General features: G+C 42.7%; 1 protein-coding gene across 1 annotated transcript in view; it reads right to left on the bottom strand.

Moving 5' to 3' along the window:
* The window catches only part of CRTC3 (CREB regulated transcription coactivator 3), a 1,604,530-nt gene that overhangs the window by 1,488,841 nt on the left and 87,699 nt on the right, over positions 1-27,990 (bottom strand). The window contains exon 3 of the mRNA XM_044063561.1: positions 1,294-1,404. Coding sequence (XP_043919496.1) covers positions 1,294-1,404 — 111 coding nt within the window. The remainder of the gene's footprint in view (positions 1-1,293; positions 1,405-27,990) is intronic.

Below are 27,990 nucleotides of genomic sequence, written 5' to 3'. Positions count from 1 at the left end.
CCACACTGCCCTGCTACAAATCAAAGTTAAAATTACTGGCTCCCAGGGATTTAGTCAACCTCAGATAGAACCTAGTGCTTTTCACTGTAATCTTACAAGCAGTAATTGAAACTTGTCAAAAATTACTTTACACACATTGACATAAAGACATACATACAGAATACAAAATAGGTGGGGGAGTAAATGGTAACTCACCAGCACCAACTCCCTCCTTCCCAAGATTTAAGGTACGCTGCCATCAGTTAGCCAAAATTAACAAATGAAAAAAAAAAAAGGAAATCATCATGTGACTTAGTGTCGCAATCTCCAAACAGAAGAATCCATAGTACATACGCGTAAAAAAAGAAGCAAGACTTAAAATTTCAACATGCTTCCACAATAAAAAAAAATAGCTACATACCATTTTACACATTCTGTTTTACACATTACACTTCAACAAAGAAAGGCAAACAATGCAGTGGCTTTTACTTTTACCAGATAATAGCATTTACACACATTCTTGTTAATGTAATAAAACTCCAATACAGCCTTATTTATATGTCATGTATCTCTTTTTTAAAGTCCAATAACCTTCTCCCAGTTTATTACAGTCTCCCTCACTCACCCCTACACACGTGTGTCTGTGTGTACGTGTATGTGTATATATAATACACACACACACACACACACACACACACACACACACACACACACACAGCCATATATCTATATACATTAAAACAAATCTGGGCTTGCTTAATTTTCCTGTGAAAAATCACAGAATACTTCAACACATCAGGGATGTCTAGTTTATTATTTGCAAAATACATAATCTTATGGCAATAGTTCCTAAATGGTGCTATCTTATGATGTCACACTGTCACATTTGGATCTCATCTTTACGACATATGCTATCAAACTGTTAGGAAACTAAAACAATTACCAAGAAAGGGGGCTGTGACCACACAAGTGGTCTAAGTTTAGTAATAAAACTACGGCCAAGAGACTGCTAATAACAACATAAAGTGCTAAACGCACACATATATATACATACATATATATATATATATATATATATATATATATATATATATATAATGGACTTACTAACCCTTCCACAAGGGGAGAGATGTTCACAATACTTTAAAAAAGAAAACATTCTAGTGAAACTGAGCTGTTCAAAAATGAACATAAAATCACATACATCACTCCATTTATCATGGCTTAAGGGCTTCCATTCTGATCATCTGTAACAGCAAGCATGCATACAATATAATACACTTAATGAGCTACTTAATTATAACTGAAGCTTACTTGAAAATCAGTTGTATTATTTCCAATCTGGTTAACATTTGGCAAAGAACCCCCATAGTACTGAGCCCGGGTCTGTGCCAGCTGTAACTGTTGAAGTTTCTGAAACTGTACCTGCAAAAGAGAGAAATATTAATTCAGATATTAACACAGTACTTGCACTAACAAGGTTTTGTCTATTATTTTTACAAATCTGGCATAAAAATTGCTGACACTTTCCAGAAAAAGACTGTTCAACATCTGGACACCTTTAACACAAAATAACTCTGAAATTTCAGAGGTTAACTACAAAAAAAATGCAACTATCTAGACAAGTTTAAAATTCAAATGTTAAGTAAAAAAATGCAGTTCTCTATATCAATCAGTTGTCAGGAATAAATGAATGGCATAGAAACATGGTATGCTTTCCAACAGCTCAAGGCATCATACAGTCATAAATTAAGAAAAAAAAATCTACAGATAACAAATCTGGTAACATAAAACAACATGCCAACTATCACGTACGATCAAACAAAAAAAAAATCTTTCAAAATTACAAATTCTGGGGGACACCCTGCAGTGCTTCACATGGCTGGATGTCTCCTCTGTTTATTCTGTGTTGCAAGATTTAAAAAACATCTTTTTTATTTCTTGTTTAACCTAAAGTTGCTACAAATTTCCATAAATAAACAATTTGATACATACCTGAAACGAAACATAAAATCTAAAAGGAGCAACCTCCAATTAAAATTCACATTTTCAGTTTCCTTGCTATGAAAATCTGCCTAAAAGCTTTTAACTGTAACGTATAGTAGTTTTCTGTTCATGGCATGAGAAAATGACCCTCCTCTTGCTGAGGGAAATCTCCAAGCTCCTCCACAAGGGTACTGCGCTCTTTAGGAACACGCACACACAAACACCAGTATCTACTTTACAACTAGTCTTGACATCTAGGTACACTGTGAAAAACTTACTGTCTCTTTTGACTACCACGTATCAACTACCATTAGGAAACCCTTCTAACTAGTGCAATTAAAAAGATGAAGACAACCTCCCAGGTCCAGTTGTTCCTTCCTGTTCCTCCATTACCAGGATCACAACAGCATGTAATGCCCACTTTGTCATGTGTCTATCCAGACATACGCAAGAGGAAAAACATAAGGCATCCTGAAGTAGAAAATCTCAGTTACATTCTCCCCAAGCTACAGAAAATGTTTAAAAGCCCCATCACTCTACTCAGTCTCCTACAAACCTCCACCTAGTGATATGCTTAGCTTACAAGGATGCAAATTACTCCACACTGCTTAACCTTCTGTGCAACTCTAAAATAACAGGTAGTACCACCAATATACATTCTATTGATCCAAGCAAGATCCCTCATCATATCAAAGTAGCACCCTAACTTTTGAAACTGCAACAACTGGAGAAACTATATCAGACAGAAACAACCAGCCAGTATACCAAATGAATTTAATAAAACTCTGATGTCTCGGCCAAAGCCTTCAAGGAGTAAAACACAGCACAAATCACTTGCCTTAAATACATAAAACAATTATTATACAATTAAATTGAATAAACAATCTCCCAATTACATTCCTCATTTAACCCTTTAGGAGATAACAGTATCAAATTTTAGAATGTAGGTTGATTCTTTAAAGAACAAAGTTAAATCAAAAGGAGAAACTTTTATTTTTTTAATATAGAGTCCTGTAATCCCTTACTATCCCCCTGATGAAACATGAAGTGTACAGTTATCGAACTTTCTACTTTTTTTTTTTATTAAAAATATCTCTCATGTTCCGGCATCTAGTTTTAAAAGACCTCTTAGCCTCCCCAATATAAAATTTGTTACAGGGGCATCTCAGGGCATACACAACACCTTCTCTGTTACTACTAAAATAGTCACATACTCTAAAAGATATGTTATTGATTTTAGAAAATTATTTGGTCACATATATACAGGCCTTATACCTGCTACAGGTAAATGTGCCACACAGCATGGGAGGACACTAAATCCACTTCTCACTAAGAAATTATATACGTTCTTTCCTTTCCTATAAGAAATAACTAATTTCTTGTCTAACCATTTTAAAACATCTTTTGAATACGTTAAATATTTCCAAAAATGTTTTACCCGATGTGTTACTTTAGAACTAAAGCAACTATATGTTGTAGCAAAGTAAGTAGTTTCATCTTTCTCTCTACTATACATGTTTTTCAGTAATGGTCCTCCCCTATAGATTCTGCTACTTCCACGACCTTTCCCCAAAAATCTCTCCCAACTGTTAACAGATTACTTTTTCATCATGGCCCCTATTTTTAAACATATCCAAAGTTCGACCCAACTCATATTTAAGATCTCTTTCAGTATTACATAACCTAGATAACTGGAGAAACTCTCCAAAAGGGATGGCTTGAAGGGTGTGGGGAGGATGGAACTCTGTCCATGTAAAAATTGCATACCTTGATCAAATTTTCTACAGACCTGTTTTCATAGATTTCCTATCTGAAATATCTATTATGACATCCACAAAAGGAACCCAAGTTCCAATTTTCAATCCATCAAAAGTACAGTTGTGTACACTTACCATAACTGTAGATGTTCGAGTGTATTCACTGTTGCAGTTATCACTTGTGGGTTATCCCTGCTGTGGTAGCCCTCGGCCGGCCTGAATACCAGAGTCAAGATTTTCTGTGTCGGCTACTGTTGCTTGCCGTCTGACATCAGGTTGTCAGTGCAATAAAGGAAGGCAGCCGATGCCATTACATCAGTTTTTCTTGCCCTAACCAGTCAGAGGCCCCAGCGCATAAGGTAAAGTGGACCTAGTGGCTAAAAGCCACTGATAGAAACTAGGTCTCCCTAAGAAAAGAAGATATAAGGGGGAATGAGGTGGGAAACCAGGACTGCAACACTGAATACACTCAAACATCTACATTTATGGTAAGTGTACACAACTGTACTATGTTCTTTGTGTTTCACTGTTGCAGTCATGAGGTTTCCAAAAGTTGAGGAGAGGGATGGCAGGATTAGAAGGAGACCTAGAAGTTGGTCAGCATGTCCTGCAGAACTGGAGAAGCAAACCTTGCCCTAGCTTTAGAAAAAAGAGGTAGGTGGTAATGCTTGGTAAAAGTATGGACAGAAGTCCAGGTGGCAGCTTCCAGGATGTCCTTGGCGGGAACTCCTCTGAAGAATGCTGTGGAAGTGGAGGCTGCCCTTGTGGAATGGGTTCAAATAGACTTAGTTGGGGATTTCTCATGCAATTTGTAGAAGCAATGAATGCAGTGTGATATCCATTTAGAAATGGTTTGTTTACAGATGGGCTTCCCCTCTTCCCCTGGGGCAAAGCTGACAAGAAATTGGTCTGATTTCCTGAAGGGTTTAGTATGGTCCAGATAGTATCTGAGCTGACGGTGCACATCTAATGAATGCAGAATTCTTTCCCCCTTGTTTTGGGGGGGTTGGGAAAGATGGCAGGTAAATGTATGGCCTGGTTGAGAGTTACATTAGATACCACCTTGGGCATAAAGCAGGGGTTAGTCCTCAGGGAGACCCTGTCTGCATGAAAGATGATGAAGAGCTCAATGGCCATCAGTGCCTGAAGTTCTGAATGCCTTCTGGCTGAGTTAATAGCTAGGAGAAAGGCAGTCTTCCATGACAGGAATCTTAGTTTTGTTGAAGCAGCAGGTTCGAAGGGTGGAAAAGTTACCTTTTCCAAAATGGAGTTCAGGTCCCAGGCTGGAGTGGGTGGCCTTCTGGGAGGTCTGATATTGGAAGCCCCTCTGATGAATTGTTTAATCAAAGGATGGGAGAACAGGGGCTGTTCTGTATCAAAATGGGCTGAAATGGCAGTGGAGTGGATTTCAACAGAGGAGAAAGAGAGGCCACTATTAAGTAGCTCTGCTAGGTAGTCCAGGATAAGAGGGATGGAAGGTTGTGAGGTATTGCCCCCTTTGGACTGGTTCCAGGAGCAGAATCTTTTCCATTTTCCTGCGCAAGATTTATTGGTGCTGGGCCTTCCAGCCTCTGTGATAATGTCTAGGACCTGTTTTGCTTAACAGGGGTCCCTTGTTTGCCTTCAGAGAATTAGTCATGCTAATAGTTTGAGAGTCTGCAAGTCCAGGTGCAGCATCCCCCCCCCCCATCTTAGATAAGAGGTCTGGGATCAGGGGAAGCTGCCTGGGAAGCTGTAAGGCCAGGCTGCGCAGTAAGGGAAAAACTTCAAGGACCTCTTCTTTGTCAAAACCCTCCTAACCTCCTTAGGGTACACCATCAACGAGAATAAATCAAAGCAAACACCCCCCAGGAAGATCATATTTTTAGGAGCACTGCTGGACACAGCACCCCAAATGCCCCTCCTATCCCCAGATGCATCCATTGCTTCTACAAACTGCACGGGAAATCCCCACCCAAGTCAATTCGTACCCATTCCACAAGGGCAGCCTCCACTTCCACAGCATTCCTCAGAGGAGTTCCCACTAGGGACATCTTGGAAGTTGCCACCTGGACTTCTGCAATGTTGCCTGGGCCAATCTGCAGCAATGAGGATGGCCTTTGGTCTCTCCTCCCTTATTTTGATCAGTACCTTGGGAATAAGAGGCAGAGGAATGAATGCGTACACAAAGATGGTGTTCCAGGGAAAGGTCAAGGCATCCAACTTCCATGTTAGGTGGTGATACTCCCTGGTACAGAATTTTCTCAGCTGATGGCTGAGGTGAGAAACAAAGAGATCTATCTCCAGGGTCCCCTACACCTGGGTGAGCAGTAAAAAGATTTTCCTGTGGAGCTGCTATTCATGGGGGGTCCAGTAGGTTTCTGCTTAAGTGGTCCGCCAGGGTGTTGTTGATCCCTGGAAGGTATTGTGCCATCAGGTGGAGTCCCATGGAAGAGGCCGTCAGCCATAGGTTCATGGCAAGCCGGCACAGAGGGTAAGATTGGGTCCCTCCCAGTTTGTTGATGTACCACATTACTCTGGTGTTGTCTGTTTTGATAAGGAGAACTCCTGGCTTGAGATGGGGTTTGAAGGCTGTCAGAGCCTTTTGCACTGCCATCATTTCTTTCTGGATGATCATTTCTTTCTGGATGATGTGTAAGGGAAGGTGCTGGGAATCCCAAAGGCCTTGGATGCACCTTCCCTCTAGGTGAGTGCCCCAAGCTATGTCTGAGGTGTCACTGGTGATGGTCTGTCCTGTTGGGCAGAGGGAGAAGGGGAGTCCCTCGTTCTGGGCACAGGCCCCTGCCCATCAGCCCTGAGATCAGAGGTGGGGGGGGGTCTCTAGAGGTTGAGTGCGCTGATACCAAAGATTCTTTAGGTACAAATGAAGTTTTCTCATGTGAAGCCTGGCTAGAAGAATTAGGAAGCAAGATGCCATGTACCCTAAGGCTTGCAGGAACTTCCTCGCCATGAGGTGACTTCTGGAAGCCAACTGGGTAAAACGGACAGGCAGGAAACCCTGTTTTTCTGGGGATAGGAAGGCTATTTGGGATGCTGTGTCCAGCAGTGGTCCCAAAAAAATTATCTTCCTGGAGGGTGTATGCTTTGATTTTTTTCTCGTTGAGGGTGTACACTAGGGAGGTTAGGATGGTTTTGACAAAGAAGAGGCCCTTGAGAAGTTTTTCTTTGCAATCTGCCTGAATGAGGCAGTCATCCAGATAAGGGTAAAGTTGTATATTTTTCTGTCTGCAAAATGCTATGACCAGGGCTAAGCATTTGGTGAATACCCTGGGAGCAGTAGATAAGTCAAAAGGTAGCGCAGAGAACTGAAAGTGTTGTGAGCCTGCCATGAAGCGAAGGAATTTCCTGCAGGATTCCCTTATGGAGATGTGGAGGTAGGCATCTTTTAGGTCTAGGTTTAACTAACCAGGCATTGTCAGCTTAGGCAGCAGCTGCTGCAAAGTGAGCATTTTGAATTCTGCGACCACCAAGAAGGTGTTCAGAATGGATAAATCCAGGATGGGGCGCCAAGTGCCCTCTTTCCTAGGAACCAGGAAATGCCTGGAATAAAAGCCTTTGCCTGTTTGATCTGGGGGGACAGGTTTTACTGCCCCTTGGGATATGACTTGTTTCAAGGCCTCTGCCCACTGATTTGGAGGTAGGCCTGGGTACCTCTTGGAATTGAGTTCGTTGAAGGAGAATTTGTGTCCCTGAAAAATTATCTTTAAGACCCATTGGTCCTTTGCAACAGAGAGCCAATTTTCTTTGCAAAGGGAAAGCCTTCCTCCTAGTTTTTGGTGAGTGAAATGAGGGCAGAGGGGGGAGAGGGAGTCACTGTGAGTTCCTGCCATAGAGGGATGGTTTAGAACTCACTGCCTTTGGAGTGGAGGTGGTCCACTGTATGCTTCTCTGCTGTCCCTGGGATTGGGATCTGGGTGGTCTGTCCCTGCGGGGCTTACCGTGCCCCTGTCTGCTAGGTGCAGGAAAGGGAAATGGATTGTTTAGCACCTTTCATGCTTTAAAACATTTTAACTGGCCATAAGCCTTGGTTCAGGTCTCAGAGTTGCTAAGGATAATTTGACATGATTGCTGTGGATCATTCAATTTTTACTCAGGCAGGCTGGTTATGGATAATCTACTGAAACATCTGAATGGTGCTTGTTGATTTTCCAGCTAAAGGGTCTTTTCAGCTTTTGACTGTTTGTTGTCTGTATCTATGTTGAAATAGTTAAATCTTGTGCAGTTACATTGCTACATTGTTACAACTCTGCATGGCTTGGTCTACTCTCTAACCATTATTTTTATTTTATCATGAAACTGAATAATGTGTTCTGCAGTGTTTGATTTTAATGGATTGCTTTTTATAGTTCAAAATCTGTTAAATCTCTGGCACCTGGTTTGAGATTTCACTTTGAAGAATTTTTATTGTTTTTTTTTTAACCAATTACTTTATTAGAACTGCTCGACTGCGGTGGTAGTGCTGCGGTAGCGTTGTCGCCTCACAGTAAGACGTTGTCCTGTTTGATTCTCAGCTAGAGCATCTTCTGTGTGGAGACGTGCGTGAATGGGCGTACCTTCGTTGAAGGTTGTGCGTCAGGGCTGGCAACTCGGCACGTAAAAATCTACTGCCAATCATTAGCGGACCGCTAACCACGAAAAGCCAAAAGACACAATAACAACAACATTTTATTAGAACTGTTGGGTGTGTTTATTTCAGAGTACCTACAATCCGAACAGCTCTTCATATTGAAAAAAGTTTTAATCTGCATTATTACTATGTTCACATGCTTGTAGCCTTGCTTCAGTTTTTTAAACAGCATAGGGATAAGTTCTATAAATTGAAGCTAAAGCTTCCCTTATTTGTTATTTGCCATTTATCTACTAAGAAAGTCAGACTATGCAATAATGCCTTTCAGAAGAAGCCTGGGGACACAAGCTCGACAATTAAATTATGTTTACAGACAAATAAATCATCACCATATATATGTAAGAAAACTATAAGGGCATGTATACAATCAATTGAATGTTAAAAGTTGTAAATGCTGTGAGTGGGGTAGAACAGACCCCATACAACTGGAGAGAAAATGCTGCAATAATGAAGCTATATCAAGAAAAATTTCGATAATACCAGAGTACAGACGTGGTCACTGCTTCTTCTCTCAAGCTAGTACCGTTTTATGGGTATTGTGAGTTGTTTCTTTTTTCAGTTTAACTTCTCATCCTAAGAATGGGCCAGATCTCTACTGCTCTGCACCAAGATGCATCAATGATTACAACTAACAGGAGAAAAGAACACACCAGTTTTAAAGCTACTACAGTAAACTCTCAGTTAACCGGCACCCATTGGGATTGGTAGATGCCGGATAACTGTACTTCAGGTTGCTTGAGAGTTGCTTTTAAAAAAAGGCCTGATATTGTACCTTATACTAATGTTAACTTCGAGTTTACTGTAAAACTTTCCAGTATCATCTGGAATGAAGACAAAACCGCCAGTACCGATATATTGTTACCAAGTATGCAAAATTTTATCTGGTCTTTGTAGTTTCATTCTAATCATCAGAATGGAAAAATCTCACTTATTTTCACATAGCCCTAGTAACAGCAGCTCCAAAGGATGATCTCGGTCTGGGGATCTCATCTGGAGTACTGTGCCTTACAAAGTTGATGCTCAGGTAGGTGCACAAATTTAATTTAAGGGTGCATTCTTAAAATGCCGGTAAGCCGATTATTGCCCATGAAGAATGGGCTCTTGAAGAGTAAGCACTATAATCAGAAGGCAAATATCTACTGTATTACAGATACCAGAACTTAGACTCAAGTCAGCCTATTTAGAAAGAGCTAGAAAGAGCTAACTGTGAAACCTTTGAACTTTGGCAAATGAAACAAAAGGTTGGGGGCACTTTTTCACACATTTTGTTCTGTCACTGTAAAATCCAAGTTTCTTATGGGCATCAATGTTCACCCTATTTGAAGTAATTTGGATATATGGAGGGCAATAAAATGTACTAATCTAAATTTGTTTCACCAGCCATTTTGGACACAAATGAGGATTTTTTTTCATGGACACACTTTCCTTACTGAAAATAAGAGAAGGACAAACAGCTAATCTTCTAGGTAAAAGTAATACCCACCAGAAAGAGTTTTCCAAGATACAAGCTTCAGGTCCAATAAAGCTGCTGACTCAAAAGGGTGAAAAGTTAGTTTCTCTAGCACAAATCACAGATCCCAAGGGGAAACAGGGTCACTGACTTAAAATAAAAGTTTCTAGAAAGTACAACTGTGTAAGCTGCACTTAACCATAACAACAGATGTTCAAATTCCTCACTGATGCAATAGCCTTTAGGCTACATGATTTGTTTCCCTTCCCAGGAAACAACAATTGGTCAGCTTCACAAAGCTCTGGCTTCACTCTGACTGCAAACTGGCTAGCACCAACAAGAGAAATCAGCAGTTACAGTGAAGATTTATTTGGCACTTTCTTCCTCATATAGAAACAGAAGAGCCTAACAATCCTGAAACAAAAAACAATAACAAGAAACATATACAGCAGAAAGACGAAGAACACTACAGAACAACAACAACTTTATACAAGGGCAGGGAGATGGAGGGAGGGTGCAACTACTACAGCAGTGAGAAACTCAAACATCTACTATTATGGATTAAGTGCTACATACACAACGTATGATGTTCACCATTCCCACTGCTGCAGTAAGCTTTAGGCCTTACGGATAAGATTACCAAAGCCTATCCAACCTGGGAATAGGAAGGATACAGATCCATGATCCACTGAAGAATGTTTCTAACAAAACTTGAAATGGAATCCAGTTTGTAATGCTTTGTAAAAGTATGCACAGAGGACCATGTAGCAATGCTTCTAGAGTTCACCCCTTTCCAGTAAGTCAACGAAGACAAGGCTCTAGTAGAATGTGCCTTGCTATTACCTGGAATGGTAGCTGAAGACAACCACAAGAAAAAATGTTTATTTACACACACAATATCTCTCTTTTGTCCGTTGCTTAGAAATAAATAACTGATCAGTTTTTCTAAAGGACTTAGTTCTGTCCAGATAGTGCAGAGCTACCTATGCATGTATAGAATATGCATAGCAAGTTACTAGGCTATTGGCCCTGAGGCCCTTACAAGCCTAGCCAAGAATTCTGCCTATGTTCCGACAAGTCAGCACATAATGCCACTGTCCAGCAGGGACACAGGTGGAAGCCCAGGGGTCTATTTTCTGTTTCCCATCCAGTTATCAAGGTTGCGCTTAAAAACCATTAATGAGGTAATCTGCTTGACGTGGAGCGGGAGTCTATTCCACAGAAGGGGGAGTCTCTAGGACACAAATCTCTCCCGCCAAGTCCTATTGAAGTCACAGACCAGGTTGAGGTCACACATGCAGGTTACTCAAGTGGAGCTTGACTTGCGGATTTGCAGCAGTCTCATCAAGGCGGGTCTGAAATTGCTTTGATGCCAGACAGAGGTCACCTCTGAGGAGTCTGTAGGAGACTGAATAGAGGAACAGGGTCTTTAGCCTATCTGTGCAGGGCAGATGTTTGAGGCCCTGGATTCTCCTGAAGAGGAACCTCTGTGGTCTCTCCAGCTGCTGCATGTGCTTTGTGAGGTACATGCTGAAAGGGGTACTGTACTCAATAATGTGCCTTATAAGGGAAGAATACAGGGATGTTATGACCACCGTGTCCCTGAATGAGATACCCTTACTAATGAGGTAGGCCATATAGAAAGCTTTCTGTACAATGGAGGCAATATGGTGGTCAAAAGTCAGTTTGCTATCAACCTGGGTGCCCAAGTCACTCATGACTGATTGCGTACTTAGGACCTTGTTATTAATGTGATAACTTGTGGGGATGTCGCTCTCCCCAAAGGGGATGATGATGATGCATTTTTTGGCATTCAGTTTGAGGCCATGTTTCTGGCACCAGTCATATGTTTGTGTGAGACCCTCTTGGAGGATGTTCACATCACTACGGGAACAGATGACAGCACCCAGTTCACAGTCATCTGCAAACTTGGTCAGCTACAGCCCACTGGTTTTGGCCTGCACCACAGAAAAGTATATCCCAAACAACAAAGGCCCCACGACCGATCCCTGGGGTACACCACTTGTTACGGGTCGACTGCTTGAGGTGGCTTCCCATATTTCGACTATGTGTGTTATATCAGTGAGCCAGTTTGCTACCCATCTGGTAACATATGGATTGATGCCTAGTTGAGAGAATTCATCTATTATACCCTAGTGGGGAATAGTATCGAAGGCTTTAGCCAGATCAAGGTAGGCGGTATGCACCATCTTCCCCTTGTTCATGGCTTTGGTGACTGTCTCAAAGAAGTTTACCAAATTTAACAGCCATGACCTCCCCTTGACGAAACTAAACAGTGTGGCATCAAGTATTTGGAGGTTGCCAATGTCCGTGTTAATGAGATCCATGATAAGCTGCTCCATGGCCTTGCAGATCAGGCTAGTTAGGCTGATGGGTCTACAATTTCCTGGATCAGTGGATGCTCCACCTTTGTGCAAAGGGATGACAGTGGCTGTCCTCCACTCAACTGGGATGAAGCCAGTACTCAGGCTTTGGTTGAATAGGGTGTCTAATGGTACTGCAAGTTCCTGTCTGAGTTCATGTAGGATGCAGCCTGTGATTTTTTCTGGTCCTATGAATGATGTATTTTTGCCTTTGAGAGGGCAGTGATGACTTGCTCCCTAGAGATAAGAGGAGGGGGGCAGGTGCAGGGGATGTCCAGATTTACTGATGGGAGGGGAAAGAGGGGTGAAGTTTTCACTGAACCTGTCTGCCAGCATGTTGGTTATATCTACGGAGTAAGTGTATGTGGTGTCCTTGACCACCAGTTCTGAGCAGATCTGGGTGCTTCCCTTGAGACTGTGGACATATGCAAAGAAAGCCTTGTGATTGTCTTTAGTAGATGTGGCCAGTGCTTCAGAGGATTTTACTAATGCACTTATTTGCTTGTTCAAACTAATGAGAGATGGCTTCCAATTAGGCACCTGCTCCTTCTTGGTCCTGGACAGCAGTTTTTTTCCATTTATTATAGAGTTTATTTATTGCCGATGTTTACTCTTCCTTGAGGAGGAGGATTTTGTCCCATCAGGTATTCCTGATTCCATGCAGCTATACAAGTCCTCATATAGTACTTTGGTGTAGGTTTGAATATATGTGTCGGTTCCTATTGAGGGGGTGGGAGCTGTGAATTTGTTTATACCTTCCCTGAGGAGGTTACAGTCAGCTTTCGAGAAGTTTTTTTTGTTTGACCCTATCTAAGGGATGGTGAGGAGGGAGGATAACACTGTAAGGATGCTGCAGTGGTTATTCATGCTGGTTAATACCAAGTCCAAGATATTTTCACCGCTTGTGGGAGTGTCAACCAGCTGGTCCAAGGCATCTACACTGACAAAATCAATGAATCTCTGGGCATTTGTGTTTTGGCATGAGTAGTTCTTCCAATCTATTGTTGGATAGTTAAAGTTGCCCAGGATCAGGGTAAAGGGTTGAATCTTGATAGATTCAAAGACGACCAGATAGGTGGAGTGGGCATCTTTGGGTCAAAGTTGGGGGCCTATAGCTAGCCATGATTTGAATGGAGGTCCTATCAATGGTTAACTGTATCTGGAGTGTCTCCTGTGAGTCATACTATTTAACCAGCCTGTTAGTGTGTATGTCTTTTATATATGTTGCAACTCCACCTCCATTTGCTTTGTTGCCCACTGTTTGGGGTCTGAATGTATGACAGAATGAGTAACCTGGTATGGCTGGGGTGCTCTCCACAGCTTTGAAACAGGTTTCTGCGACTGCATAAATGTCAGCATCTTCCAGGGTTAAGAATGCTTGCAATGACTGCAGTTTCATGTTTAGACACCTGGTATTTAGCAGCATGACCTGTAATTTGCATTTTGATGACATTTTCATGTTGGCAGTTTTGACCTCATGGCTTTGCCTAAAAAGGCACTATCGGGGAGGCAAGAGCCTTTGCCAGGAGCCTGAAGCCCAAGGGAGACAGATGCAGGCCATCTCTGGCAAAGCATCATAGTCTGTCAATCATGTCTTCCCAGGCTGCCCAGGTACTGGACCCCCTTGAATGACGCCAGAAACTAAGCCAATTGTTAAAGTAAATTATTTTCTGTTTGTATTGAGGCATCATTCTGGGTGACGGTACAATGCTGCTTAAGGCTAGGAACATACCTCCCTGGGACACATATTCTGCGGGCTCTGTCATGGCTCTCTTCTTGTAGTCCAGGGAGGTACGTCTCAAGTCGTTCATGCCAACATGGACTATGACAGAGTCATAACAGTACCTGTTGTTGACAGACTTGAGTGCATGGGTGACATTGCCGACTCTGGCACCTGACAAACAACTGAATGCGACTTTCTCCTTATCCAGCCTGGTGAGGGGCACATCTGTGCATCTCAAAATGGAGTCTCCTATGACTAATATGTTGGGTTTATGTTTAGGCCATAGGGGCTGTGAAACACAGGTGTGTGGACTACGTGTGGTCTGTGGCATGGTGGGCAGTGGAGTTCACATGTGTTTTTGTCTCAGATGTCTCTTATTAGAGGAATGTTTTTCTTGAGGACCTTCTCTTATTTGAGGAATGTTTTTCTTGAGGACCTCCATATATGTGTGTGTGTGCTATGTAGGTTTGGATGATGGTTGAGGTGTGGTGTTTATGTTGACAATCAGAATCATTCTTCCAGGTTTTTATGTCTGGGCAAAAAACTGGAGACTGGTGGCTTGATTTGAAGTATAATCTGAAACCACACTGGGCATAAAAGAGGGGTTTGTTGTTAATGCAACCCTGTCTCTATGGAGTATGAAGTAAGGTTCACCCACCATGAGAGCTTGTAAATCAGATACTCTTCATGCAGAAGTCTGAACAATAATGAGTACAGTTTGGGACATTAAATCAGCCTGATGAGCAGGTTCAAAAGGTGATACTGTCAACTTTTCCAGCACAAAGTTGAGGTACCAGAGCTGCAATCTGTTTACAAGGATATCTCAAGTGCAAAACTCCTTTCAGAACTGTTTTACCAAAGACGGAGAAGAAAGAGAAAGATCCAAGAGCAGACATGGTGAAATGGCTAAAAGAGGAAACTTTATAGAGGAATAAGAAAGGCCAGGGAAATGTAAGTCACACAAAGTGTTTGAGCATCAGTGGTAAAAATCCCTGACGGGCCCCTGGTTATTGGTTAGGCACCAACTACAAAATATTTTCCCTTACCAGTGCAGGATTTTCTAGAAGATGGTTTGTATGCTGGGCCTTCTAGCCTCTATGATAATGTCTCAGACCTGTTTGCTTAGCAGGGACCCCTTGCTTGAGTTCAGGGTATTAGCCGAGCTAAAAGTTTGAAAGTCTGCAAGTCCGGGTGCAATATCACCCTACCTGCCTGAGATAAGAGGTCTGGGATCAGGGGGAGCTGCCAGGGGGGGGCTTTACTGTCAGGCTGCACAGTAAGGGGTACCAATGTTGCCTGGGCCAGTCTGGAGCAATGAGGATGGCCCTTGGCCTCTCCTCATTACTTTGATCAGCACTCTGGGGATAAGAGGCAGAGGTGGGAATGCATACACAAAGAGGGAGTTCCAGGGGAAGGTGAAGGCGTCTGCCTTCCATGCTAGGTGGTGGTACTCCCTGGTACAGTAAATGGTTAGCTGATGGTTGAGGTGAGAGGCAAAAAGATCCACACCTGGGTGAGCTGTTGGAAAATTTTCCTGTTGAGCTACCATTCATGGGGATCCAGTAAGTTTCTGCTTAAGTGTTGTTAGTCGGTATTGGGCTATCAGGTGTAGCCCCATGGAGGATGCCATCAGCCATAGGTTCATGGCTGGTCGGCAAAGAGGGTAGGACTGTGTCCCTCCTTGCTTGCTGATGTACTAGATTACTGTGGTGTTCTCTGTTGTGATGAGGAGAACCGCTGGCTTTAGATGGGATTGGAAGGATGCCAGGGCATTTTGTACTGCCAACATTTCCTTCTGGTTGATGTATAAGGGGCGATGCCGGGCATCCCAATGACATTGGGTGCACCTGCCCTGAAGGTGAATGCCCCAAGCCAAGTTTGAGGCATCAGTAGTAATGGCTTGGCCACCTGGGTGAAGTGTGAAGGGAAGGCCCTAGTTCTGGGCGCAGGCCCCTGCCCACCAAAGGAACTCTGCCTTTATACAGAGGATCAGAGGGAGATTGATCTCTAGGGGTTGAGAGTGCTGACAACAGAGGTTCTTTAGGTACCACTGAAGCTTTCTCATGTGAAGCCTGGCTAGAAGTATTAGTAGGATGCAAGATGCCATGTACCCCGGGGCTTGCATGAATTTCCTTGCTGTGAGGTGACTCCTGGAAGCCAACTGGGTGAAGTAGAGGGGCAAGAATTCCTGTTTCTCTGGGGATAGGAAGGCCATTTGGGAGGTTGTATCCAGTAGTGCTCCCAAGAAAAATTATCTTCCTGATGGGAGTTTGTTTGGATTTCTTCTCGTTGATTGTGTACCCTAAGCAGGTAAGGAGGGTTTTGACAAAGAGGAAGTCCTTGAAAAGCTTATCTTTGCAGTCCGCCTGAATGAGGCAGTTGCCCAGGCAAGGGTAAATCTGAATATTTCTCTGCCTGCAAAAGGCTATGGCGGGGGCTAAACATTTGGTGAATACCCTGGGCACAGTAGATAAGCCAAAGGGTAATGCAGAGAACTGAAAGTGTTGAGATCCAGCCCTGAAGCGAAGGAATTTCCTGCAGGACTCCCTTATGGGGATGTGCAGGTAGGCATCTTTGAGATCTAGGGTAACTAACCAGACATTTTTTGTTAGCACAGGCAGCAGTTGCTGCAAAGTCAGCATTTTGAATTTTGGCACCACTATGTAGGTGCCAAGTGCCCTCTTTTCTGGGGACTAGAAAAGCCTGGAGTAGAAGCCTTTGCTGTTTGATCTGGGGGGGGGGGGGCAGGTTCTACTGCCACTTGGGCCATGAGAGTTTTTACTTGTTTTAAAGCCTCTGTCCACTGATTTGGAAGTATGTCTGGGTACCCCTCTTGAGACTGGGAGTTCGTTGAAGGAGAATTTGTACCCCTTGAAAAACAATGTTTAGTACCCATTGGTCCTGGGTGATAGCCAATTTTGTTTGCAGAGGGAGAGTCTTGCGTGGGTGCGAGGGAGGCAGAGGTGGGGAAGGGAGTCATTGCAAGTTTTTCCCATACTGGGATGGCTTAGAACTCCCTCGCTTTGGAGTGGAAAAAGTCCACTGTTTGCCTCTCTGTTGTCCCTGTGATTGAAGTCTGGGTGGTCTGTCCCTGCAGGGTTTACTTTTCCCCTGTTTGCTAGATGCAGGAAAAGACCAGTGTTTAGAAGGAAAATTCCTGCTGAACCTCAACGGTTGAACCTGGATAAAGTCATTTACAGTTTGCATAGATTTTGTTTTGTCCTCCACCTTTCTGAGCACCTCTTCTGCTTTTTCACCAAACAGGCGTTCCTTACCCAAGGGTGCATTAAGCAATCTAGATATGACATGATCAGGGAGTGATTGTTCCTTCAACCAAGCATGTCTCCTAATAACAGAACCTGACACTATTGCCCTGTTCAAGGCATCTAGGGCATCATATCCACAGTGTAAGGAATGTTTAGTCACTTGACAAGAAGAGTGCAGTAAATTTGCTATCTCTTTCGAATATGCACAGTCAGCAGAAGAAATTTTTTGTTTTAAAATTTCCAAAGTATGTTGCTGGTATTTCTGCCAAAGCTGCAGGGGTGTAAACCTTTTTATCCCATCTATCCAGCACCCTGGATTCCTTGTCAGAAAGAACTAGCCTTAGCTCTTTTGGGTCCCTGAGTAATGACCTCCGGGTCTGCCGCAGGATTTCTATGTAGGAATTTATGAGAGTCTGGTACTCTCTAGTATCTGTCAGGCTTTCTGGGAGCCGGGGGAGGGCATCAGGGGTGAGACTAGATTCACTGAACACATCATCCACCACCTCCAGAATGGGGGGTATGGCCAAAGGTCTGTGCTGAGGTAGGTCTAGAAACTCTCTTAAGTCTTTTCTTAGACTGGGGGAAATCCTGGGATTTCCAGTGGAAGTGTTCCCTAACGGTGTGGAGGATTTCCCCAAAAGAGAAATCTTCTGGAGGGGAGGCACAGGGAATAGACTCCTCTGCATCTGACTCATCATAAGCGGTAAGAGGTGGTTGTTCCTCTTCAAAATCCAAGTAATCCGACTCCTCGGAGTCCTGTTCTGTCAAAACTTCTGTAGAAGGGTCTCTTCTCCTTTTAGAAGGCATAGCCTGCGTGCCTCTTATAAGGGTGATAAGTTCCTCTGCCATTTTGAGCATTTGAGACTAGGGTGGAGGAGCAGGAAAGAAATGGTGTCTGAAGGTAGATTTCCTAGGAGTAGTCTTGGCCCTGGGTCGAAGAGTATCCAAACATCTGAGTTGAACGGCATTAGGTGGAGAATATGTCGGTTTTTGAATGGATTCGGTAGAGCGACCAACCTCCACAGAAGCTGGTGCCTGCATAGCGGTTCTGGACCCAACCGAGGCCGAGATGACCAGAGGCTCTGAAGTCGAAGAAGCTTTTTGCAGCATACTGGACTCCGAAAGGATCTCAGCAGTGGCCTGCGAAGTATTCGAGCCTGGCATCAGGGACTGCAAACGCACCTCACTAGAATTCCGGAGAACTGACCTGTTTAGCTGAGTCGTCGGAAGATTTAGCCTTGAGTGGTCTGTCTCTATTTTTATCCTTACTTTTTTTGGAATATCAATAGTTTGCTGGCTGATGGACGCCATTTCAGAATGCGAAGACGGAAGAAAAAAATATCTGGCTACAAAACTAGCTCTACGATGAATGGTTCTGGGGTTAAAGAGGGCACAGAACAGACAGCGGGAGACGTCGTGGTCTGGGCCTTAAGAAGTGATGCACTAGGAATGGATGTCTTGGTGTGGTATCTGCTTTCCACAGGCAAGACAATTATTGACTTTTTCTGACATCAATTACTGCAAGAAAAAAAAAGGTCCCCAATGGGGTACTTGGCTTTAGACGTTTTCAGCTGTGAGCGAACTCTGGTAGTGACCGACTGGAATTCTTGCTAACTGCTTCTGCTACGGCTCCATGGCAAGAAAGACTGATGTAATGGCGTCGGCTGCCTTGCTTTATAGTACTGAAAACCTGATGTCGGTCTCAAAGCGACAGCATCCAGGCACAAGAAAATTAAGACTTTGGTATTCTGGCCAGCCGAGGGCTAATGTTGTTGTTGTTGTGTCTTTCGGCTTTTTCCCGGTTAGGGGTCGCCACAGCAGAACTCTGGTCTGCTAATGATTGGCAGTAGATTTTTACATGCCAAGTTGCCGGCCCTGACGCACAACCTTCAATGAAGGTACACCCATTCACGCATGTCTCCACACAGAAGAAGCTCTAGCAGAGAATTGAACAGGACAATGTCTTACTGTGAGCTGACAACGCTACTGCAGCACCACAACCGCAGTCTTAGCCGAGGGCTAATACAGCAGGGATAACCCCCAAGTAATTGACTGCAACAGTGAAACACAAAGAACATCCAGTGCTGCCTGTGCCAAAATACAGTCACCACAATGATTTTAGGAGAGTCCTTCTGAATCTTCAGAATTGCAGTGGATATCAGTGGAAAGGATGGAAAAGTACAAATGGAAATTCTCATCCGTGGGAATGAAAAGGCATCTGTTTCTGGGCATGCTTGTGAGGAGTCTAACTGCAGAATTTCTTTAGTTGTCTATTTTGAAAGGAGGTGAACAGATATATTTGAGATGTTTCCCAAAAAATGGATCAGTTCCTAGAAGAAGCCCTTACTCCATTTTCATTAATGAAGGTCTGTCCTGGCCCTGCTCAGCTTGTCTGTTACTATGTTTTGCTCTAATGGAGTGTAGGATGCATAGAGGGTTAAGGAATGCTGTAGAGCTGCCAACCTGCATAGGGGGTATGACCTTGTACCTCCCATGCTTGTTTATGTACCATATGACTGTGGTACTACTATCTGTAACCATTTGTAGAGGTCCTAGCAACAATAGGTGATGAAGAGATTTTAAAGCATGGATCACAGCCAACATATCCTTTATACTAATGTGCTTTGGTCTGCCTGAAAGACTCCACAGGCCTTGCACCTTTACCCTAATGGAAACTGCTCCCAAAGCAAAACCCAAGTGCCTGTGGTGAGGGACAGTTTTAGGGTCTCAGAAGAGAAAGGAAGATCTGGGTACAGCTTAATCTGTTGTCTTCACCAATGCAGAAAAATTCTGACAGAGCCCAAAACTGGAATTTGATGCTCCATAGGATGCACATGCTGGGTCCATGTGTTTTTAAAAAAACACTGCATTTTTATATGCAACCTGGCTACAGGAATCATGAGAATCATAAAAGCCATGAACTTTAGGAACCTGACAGATTTTCCTGTAGAAGTCCTGCGGCTGACTGGAGAAACTCAGGAAAGATTACAGATAAAGATCCACCCCCTCTTGTGTCAGAAAGGCCTTTTAAAGATAGGATATCTAGAAGATAACCAAGAAACTCATTCCTGTGAGATGCAGTCAATGAGGATTTTGTAGCATTTGTCTTAAAGACCAGACTGGTCAGAAAAGATATAACCCAGGTTAATGATTCTTGACATCTGGGTAAAGACTTTGCAAAGATAAGCAGGTTGTCTAAATAAGGAAATATGTGAATGCCATTCAGTCTGCAAAAAGCTATGACTGGGACTAAACATTTCATAAATCAAGTGGTAATGCAGAAAACTGGTAATGTGAGCCAGAAATAGAGAACCTTAAAAATCTCACGAAGCCTGCAGCTAACGTGATGTGATAATAAGCATCTTTTAAGTCTACTGTTACCATGTAATTCATAGGAGGAACAAGGGGAAATGTTTCTGCAGGGTCAACAATTTCATTTCAGTGCTTTCACATATAGATTTAGAAATGAAAGAGACAGTACTGGTCTCCAAGATGCCTATTTCTTTGGTACAAGAAGCATTCTGGGACAGAAGCCTTTGCCAAAGTGACTTACAGACATTGGTTCTATGAAGTCTTGGGTGAGGAAAGACTGAAGAACCGGATGAAAATATTCTATCTGATTCGGAATGTGTAGAGAAATTCCCCTGAAGTGAAGTTTTTGTATCCAGTGCCATCTGTAACCCTCCTGCACCACTTTTAACACCCAAGAGCTTTAAACAATCTTTTGCTACAGAGGAACCAGCTTCTTGGACATGTATGCAGAGATACTGGCACAAGAGGATGAAGGGTAGGTAAGGAATGCTGGCATAGTCATTCTGCACTGTTGGTCTGTCTCTTTTTCTGAAAAAAAAACCTGTTTCTTATTATTGCCCTCTGGTAATTTCTTTTTAGCTCCTTATTTGCCAGAATATGGCTGTTTTTGCATATCTGGCTTTTTAGTTCAAGACGAAGGCCTATAAGATTTGTATAGGGGGTCTCATATACGTCACTTGTGACGTTATTGATTTATTTTCATGTATTCCCAAAGATGAAGGCATGGAAGCCTTCACCAATAGTTTTAGAAAATACACTGAATTAGATTAGGACAGGGTCTGTTTGATTCTTGAATTGATGTCTATTGTTTTAGATCACAACTATATACTGTACGAGGGTGAACATTTTAGACAAACTAAGGGAGTAGCTATGGGGGCCGCTTGCACCTCCATATTTGCTAATCTGGTAATGCTAGATTGGGAAGACACAAATCGTATTTAAAAGTGACTATTTCAAACATGTCAGATACTATTCTTGCTTTTTAGATGACATATACATCTTATGGGATGGTAGCCAGGCTACTTTGGATAATTTTTTGAATTATTTGAATCAAAGTAGTGAATTTTTAAAATTCACTTCATCTAGTAGCTATGAAGGTATAGCTTACTTAGACACTTATGTATCCAATGGGGACACATGTTTCAAGTCCCAAATGCACAGAAAAAAGTACATTCAGCAATGGATACATAGAATATACAAGCAACCATCCCAGGAAATTGTTATATAACATATACAAAGGACAGTGTATTAGGGCTATAAAAATTATATCGCAATACTCAGAGATGGTAGAAAAAGTGGAATTCATCACCGAATTGTTTAAAGAAAGAGGTTATAATTTGAATATGATGAAGGATGTTAGGAATTATGTTTTGAAGGAATGGGGGCATAAATACATCCCACTGTTAGGTCTCAATGATAAAGACAAGACTAACAATATAATGGAAAGGAATCTGTCCATTCACACAGGCACAAATGGGAATTTCAATAGAGCTTGTGTATTAGAATATGGTCCATACACTAATAAGATTAAGAATATTCTGACTAGCAATTGGAATGTCATGATGGCTGACCAAGATATAGCCAAAATATTGGGCCCTAAACCTTCATTGTTGTTTGTTAAATTTAACTGTTGAGGCTGCCCACTAAAGTGTGCTAGCCTGTGTAACTGATTTATTACTGTTTCCTGCATTTCTGTGTGCTTTCTATCTCAAAAACAAACAAAAAAAAAAAAATATCCTTGTTTTCCCGCCTCTCCTCGACTAGTTTAGACCAGTATACAGGCTTTGCTGTATTCTGGGCTGTGGTGCAGTTCCTGTGTTGTCCATTGCCTTACTTGGATAGAAGGAAGTTTCTTTGCTCACCAGTGGGAGTGGGGAGCCTTGAGCAGCCTATCTGTCCCTGAAGGAGTGACCTCAGGACAAGAGCTTGTAGTAATTGGTTGTTTTGGACCATTTCTAGCTCTTTTGAAGTTCCCTGGTTAAAATCAGCGTTTGCACGGCTTTGCGCGTTTGTGCGCATAGCACAGCGCCGGTTAAACTTTTTCTGGCTCTGCCAAGTCTGCTCTTCAAATTTTCCCTTAAGAAAGCTCTACTCTTATAATAATCAGTCTACTCGCTTTATTATAAGCCTAACACTTGTTCTCAAAACCTCTCTTCTAAGTAAGCACTCGCTAACTAAAGTAAGCACTACATCCACCTACCACCCCTGTGAGTACCCACTTCCCTTAAAGGCACAGCACTCCCTTATAATATTCTAGCATGTCGAGTGGTAGATTACTAGCATCCTCTCCGGTTCAGATGGTTAATCTGGGAATCTTGAGACAATGCTACAATTGTCTCATGTGCACAGACAACCCTCTCCTCCTCCCAACAAACACAAATACATGTGAGAGATGCAACTATATAGCCAAACTGGAGGCTGAACTCTCTCAACTCAGGACTGGCAAGACCAGACATGAGGAGAAGGTAACCACACACACACCAAACCCAGTCCCATATAGACCTACCACAACTGCAAACCAAACACATAACAACACAAAGACATACTCGGAGGCTCTAACAAAAAACTTACCAAAACAACAGAGGCTCCCAAAGCAGACACCCAAAAATCTACCACCTCAAAACCTAACACATGCTACACATACTTCAATAAATCAGTGTGTCAAACAATCACAGCCCTTAAGGCCAAACACCATGCCTGATACACTATTAATAGGTGACTCTATAGTCAGACACACGGACGTTCCGCTTAGTAGGCTGAACAAGGAGAGGGTAACGGTGAGCTGCCTATCGGGAGCTAGGATCCGCCACATAACACATGCACTCAGGTCACTCCAAAGCAAGTACAAATATGACTCCGTCATTGTCCATGCCGGCGTGAATGACCTGAGACGTACCTCCCTGGACTACATGAAGAGAGACATAGAGGAGCTCTCTGATTATGTAGCCCAGGCTGGTATGACCCTGACCCTGAGCAGCATCTTGCCCTCACCAAGAATGATGCCACAATACAAAGACAAGATGATCAGCTTTAATAATTGGCTCAAATACTGGTGTCATTCTAGGGGGATCCAATGTCTGTCTGCTTGGGATGACATGCTGGACAAGCCACGCTGCTTCACAAGGGACGGCTTGCATCTGTCACCACTGGGCTTCGGGATATTGGCTAAGGCTCTTGCCACCCCCATAGTGCCTTTTTTAGGCAAGGCTCAAAAGACAAACCCACCTCCTTAGAAAACAAAAATGGAAAGAAATTAAGGGTAATGCTGCCCAACGCCAGAAGTCTAAATCTCAAGGTGCAGGCTCTCGAAGCACTCCTCAGTATGGAGAGCATCGATGTCTGTGCAGTAACTGAAACCTGGTTGAAGGCTCCTGAGAGCACTCTAGCGCTACCAGGCTATACCTCGTATCATGCTTTTCGGCCCCAAAACTCAGGCCAAGCCAAAAAGGGAGGGGGAGTGTCCATATTCATCAAGGACACCCGCACCTCCAGGTTAGTGGCAACACATGAAGCATCAGAGACCATCCAGGTGCAACTAACCGTAGGCAAAACTGCTATACAACTGGTAGCATGTTACAGACCACCCTCCCAATCTCAGGAACCCCATTCAGCCTTCCTGAAGACATTAGAGGATATGAATGTCTCACCAAACACCATCATATTGGGAGACTTCAACTACCCTAACATAGACTGGGTGCATTATTCTAGCCCAAACACCCTAGCCCAAAGGTTCCTGGAATTCATAAATTCAAATGCAATGGAACAGCTAGTCACCTCTCCCACAAGGGGAGATAATATACTAGACCTGATCATCACAAACATGGGGACAAAGTGCTCCACACCGGAAGTATACCCCTCACTAGTGAGATCTGACCACAAACTAATCACCCTGGATATACATATCCCACCTCCACCCCCAACACAAAAGACTACAGTGAAAAACTTCTCAAAAGCCGACTTTACACTTCTTAAAACTGAGATGGTATCCTTTAAGCCCACTGGGCCAGTGGAAACCACATCCCACAATGCAGAATCCTTCACAAATGCTTTCTACGGACATCTCCAAGAATGCATGGATCATGCAATCCCAAATAAAACCAAGACCCTCTCCACCAAGGGCAGGCATCCTGTCTGGTGGACCCCAGCCATAAACAAATTCTATAACAAAAGAAGGAAGCTACTGCACGACAGAGCAAAATCCCATAAAGAGAAGGCATCTCTGATCAGCACTAGTAGAAAGCTACGTTCTCTCATAAAAACATCCAAGGCCAACTTTGAGAAAAAAATCGCTATGGACACTAAAGATAACCACGAGGCCGCCTTCTGCTATGTTAGAAACTTGGGCGGAAACCCTCAGATATGCTCAGAGTTAGTTCACAATGACAAAAAATACACTGAACCCACAGATACTGCCAACATTCTGGCAGACAGGTTCAGTGCAAACTTCTCCCCTCCCTCACCCCCAAAAGAAGAAATACTTATCCCAGCTGAATGTAACCTCCCTGTCATCTCAGATGTCCAGGTGAGAACCGCCCTCAGCAAAGCTAAAAACACAGCATCAATGGGGCCTGACGGTATCCCGGGTTGCGTGCTACGGGAACTCCAAGAGGAGCTAAACCCGCACATAAAAATGCTATTTAACCTTAGCCTTACTACAGGATATGTGCCTGAACACTGGCGTACAGCAACAGTAGTCCCACTCCACAAAGGAGGCACCTCTACAGACCCTGGTAACTACCGCCCCATAAGCTTAACCAGCCTGGTCTGCAAAGCTATGGAAAGAATCATTATGGAACTCATAAACAGAGACATTGGGGACTTACAGACACTTGATCCCACCCAGTTCGGCTTTGTAAAGGGCAGATCCTGCCTTTTGAACCTGGCTGACTTTTTCAAAACAGTCACTAGAGCCATTGACGAGGGCAAAGCAGTCCATACAGCCTACCTGGACTTGGCTAAAGCCTTCGACACAATACCCCACTCTGGCATCATAGACAAGTTCAACAGCTTAAATGTAAATCCATATGTCACAAGATGGGTTGCAAACTGGCTAAAGGACAGAACCCATAAAGTCAAAATCGCTGGAGCCATGTCAGACTCAAAGCCAGTCACAAGTGGTGTCCCACAAGGCTCTGTCCTGGGACCCCTCTTGTTCGGCATTTATTTCTCAGATGTGAAAGCAAACATGGGAGGGTTGTGGCTGACAAAGTTCGCAGATGACTGCAAACTAGGCGCCATAGTCGATACACCAGCTGACACATACATCCTACAGAAAGACCTCACTGAAATGGACAACTGGTGCCGGAGTCATGGCCTTAAACTAAATGCCAAAAAATGTATAGTCATCCCCTTTGGGAAAAACAAAGTACCCACAAATTATCACAAAGACAGTAACCCACTGAGTACGGAAAAAGTAATCAGAGACCTGGGGACCCAAGTCGATAGTGACCTCTCATTTGACACCCACGTTGCCAAAGTGGTTAGAAAGACTTTCTACCTTGCCCACCTTATCATGAAGGGATTCACATCCAGATCAAAGGAGGTCATTGTACCCCTATACTCCTCCCTTATCAGGCCCATGATTGAGTACAATGCCCCATTTGGTATGTACCTCACCCGGCACTTGCAACAGCTAGAGAGACCCCAAAAGTACCTCACCAAGAGGATCAAGGGTCTCCAACATATGTCATATGCTGCCAGACTAAAGAAACTCCAGCTCTATTCAGTAGCATACCGCCTACTCAGAGGTGATCTGTGCCTGACGTACAAGGCCATGTCCAATCAGGAATTGATGGACATGCTCCTCCTCAAAAATCCAAATCCATCAGAACCACGAGAGCTAAAGATTTAAACCTCAGCACAAATATGAATAGGACATGCTGGAGGGACAGATTCATAACTCAGAGGCTTCCCATACTCTGGAACAGAATCCCAGTTCATGTTAGGCAGAGCCCCTCACTGACTCTCTTCAAGAGAAATCTTGACGAGTGGATGGGAGATCGAGGTTTACCCAGGGTCATCTCTGTGTCACTACTAGACAGAGGCACAGTAAACTAATTATATTATGTAAGGGGGTCTTCACTGTGTCACTACTAGACAGAGGCACAGTATTCTAAATCTATTCTGTACACTTTTGTACCATTACATGGGTTGGCGAAAACTACATCACTATGGCTAGGCTTATAAATGCCCCAGGGCAGATAGCCTAGTACTAAACTATGAAACTATGAAACTATTTGTATACAAAATGGGCTGTAATATTAAGATGTATTTGGAAAGAAGGACAACAGATAAAGAAGTTGACAGTGATAGGAAGCATACTACAAAATGTGGCAGTTGTAGTCAGTGTTGTGCAATAAATGAAGATGATGGAATTACTTTGAATAATGTTAACAGGACTAGAATAAAGTTCAAACAAGGTAATTGTAATTCCAAATTTATTATATATCTGGCTAAATGTTGGACATGCCCAGGATATTATATAGAGAAGATAGAAAGAAACTTCCAAAAAACATATTTATGCACATCTATACAGCATCAGGAGAAAGGATGCAAATAATGCCCTTTATAGGCATATAGAAAAGTGCGGGGAAATGCATTATTTCAAATTTGTCATCTTGGAAAACATAGTTACTGACTCCAGAGGGGGTAATTTTAAGGCCACCTTGGCATACAAAGAATTATGGTGGCAGTTATTTACGGATGCTTCGACACCACCAGGGCTTAATGATTTTACAACCATTAAACCATTACTATCAATTAAATAGGTATAGCATCATTTATGGTTGAAAATTAATAGGGGTTCGCTAACCACTAGTATGGTGAGCCCAAAGGATAGATACTGTTGCAAACTCTTTGTATATCAATACAGGAAGATTTTCACAGTTGTTGATTTATATTTAAAGTTGTTGTTTTATACAAAAAGTCTGTTGACCATTATTAGGAGGTGTAGTTTAAATATATTTTTTTTTATCATTTTTTATTTTTTTCTTGTATTTACTTCGTTTATGAACTTTTAGGATTATTGAATTAACAAGCTAGTAATTATGGGGATGTTGAAAGGATTGGAATTTTTATCAGCATCAAATGTTTGTATATATTTAGATATTTATACATTTTCATACATATGTACACACACATTTTACATGTGTTAACATTTTCAGGAGAGTAGTGAGGATGCTTGATTGGAATTGAACATATGTAGTTGAAGTGATGTTAGAATGATCTACTTTATGCATGAAATTGTTCGATGCACTTGTCACTTTATATACACTGTGTATTGGCGCCAAAGGCAGTATTTAAACTGCAACAGTTTCAGTGTTTAGATATTCTAATGAAGCCCGCATTTGTGCAGGTGAAAGTGCTTAACTTGTATCATTAAACAGAAGATTTTTATTCAACTGGGTGGTTGGTGTGCATTTATAAAATTTTTTGTATAGCACAACTACCAGTGGTCTGTTTATCGTGAGTGAATTATTGGCGTCCTAGGAGTCCATGGATCTAGTG

Source organism: Protopterus annectens, chromosome 2.part1, assembly GCF_019279795.1.
Source record: "Protopterus annectens isolate FY-2018-M chromosome 2.part1, PAN1.0, whole genome shotgun sequence".
In the NCBI taxonomy this organism is placed as follows: Eukaryota; Metazoa; Chordata; order Ceratodontiformes; family Protopteridae; genus Protopterus; species Protopterus annectens.
This window is presented reverse-complemented; position numbering and strand designations above follow the sequence as displayed.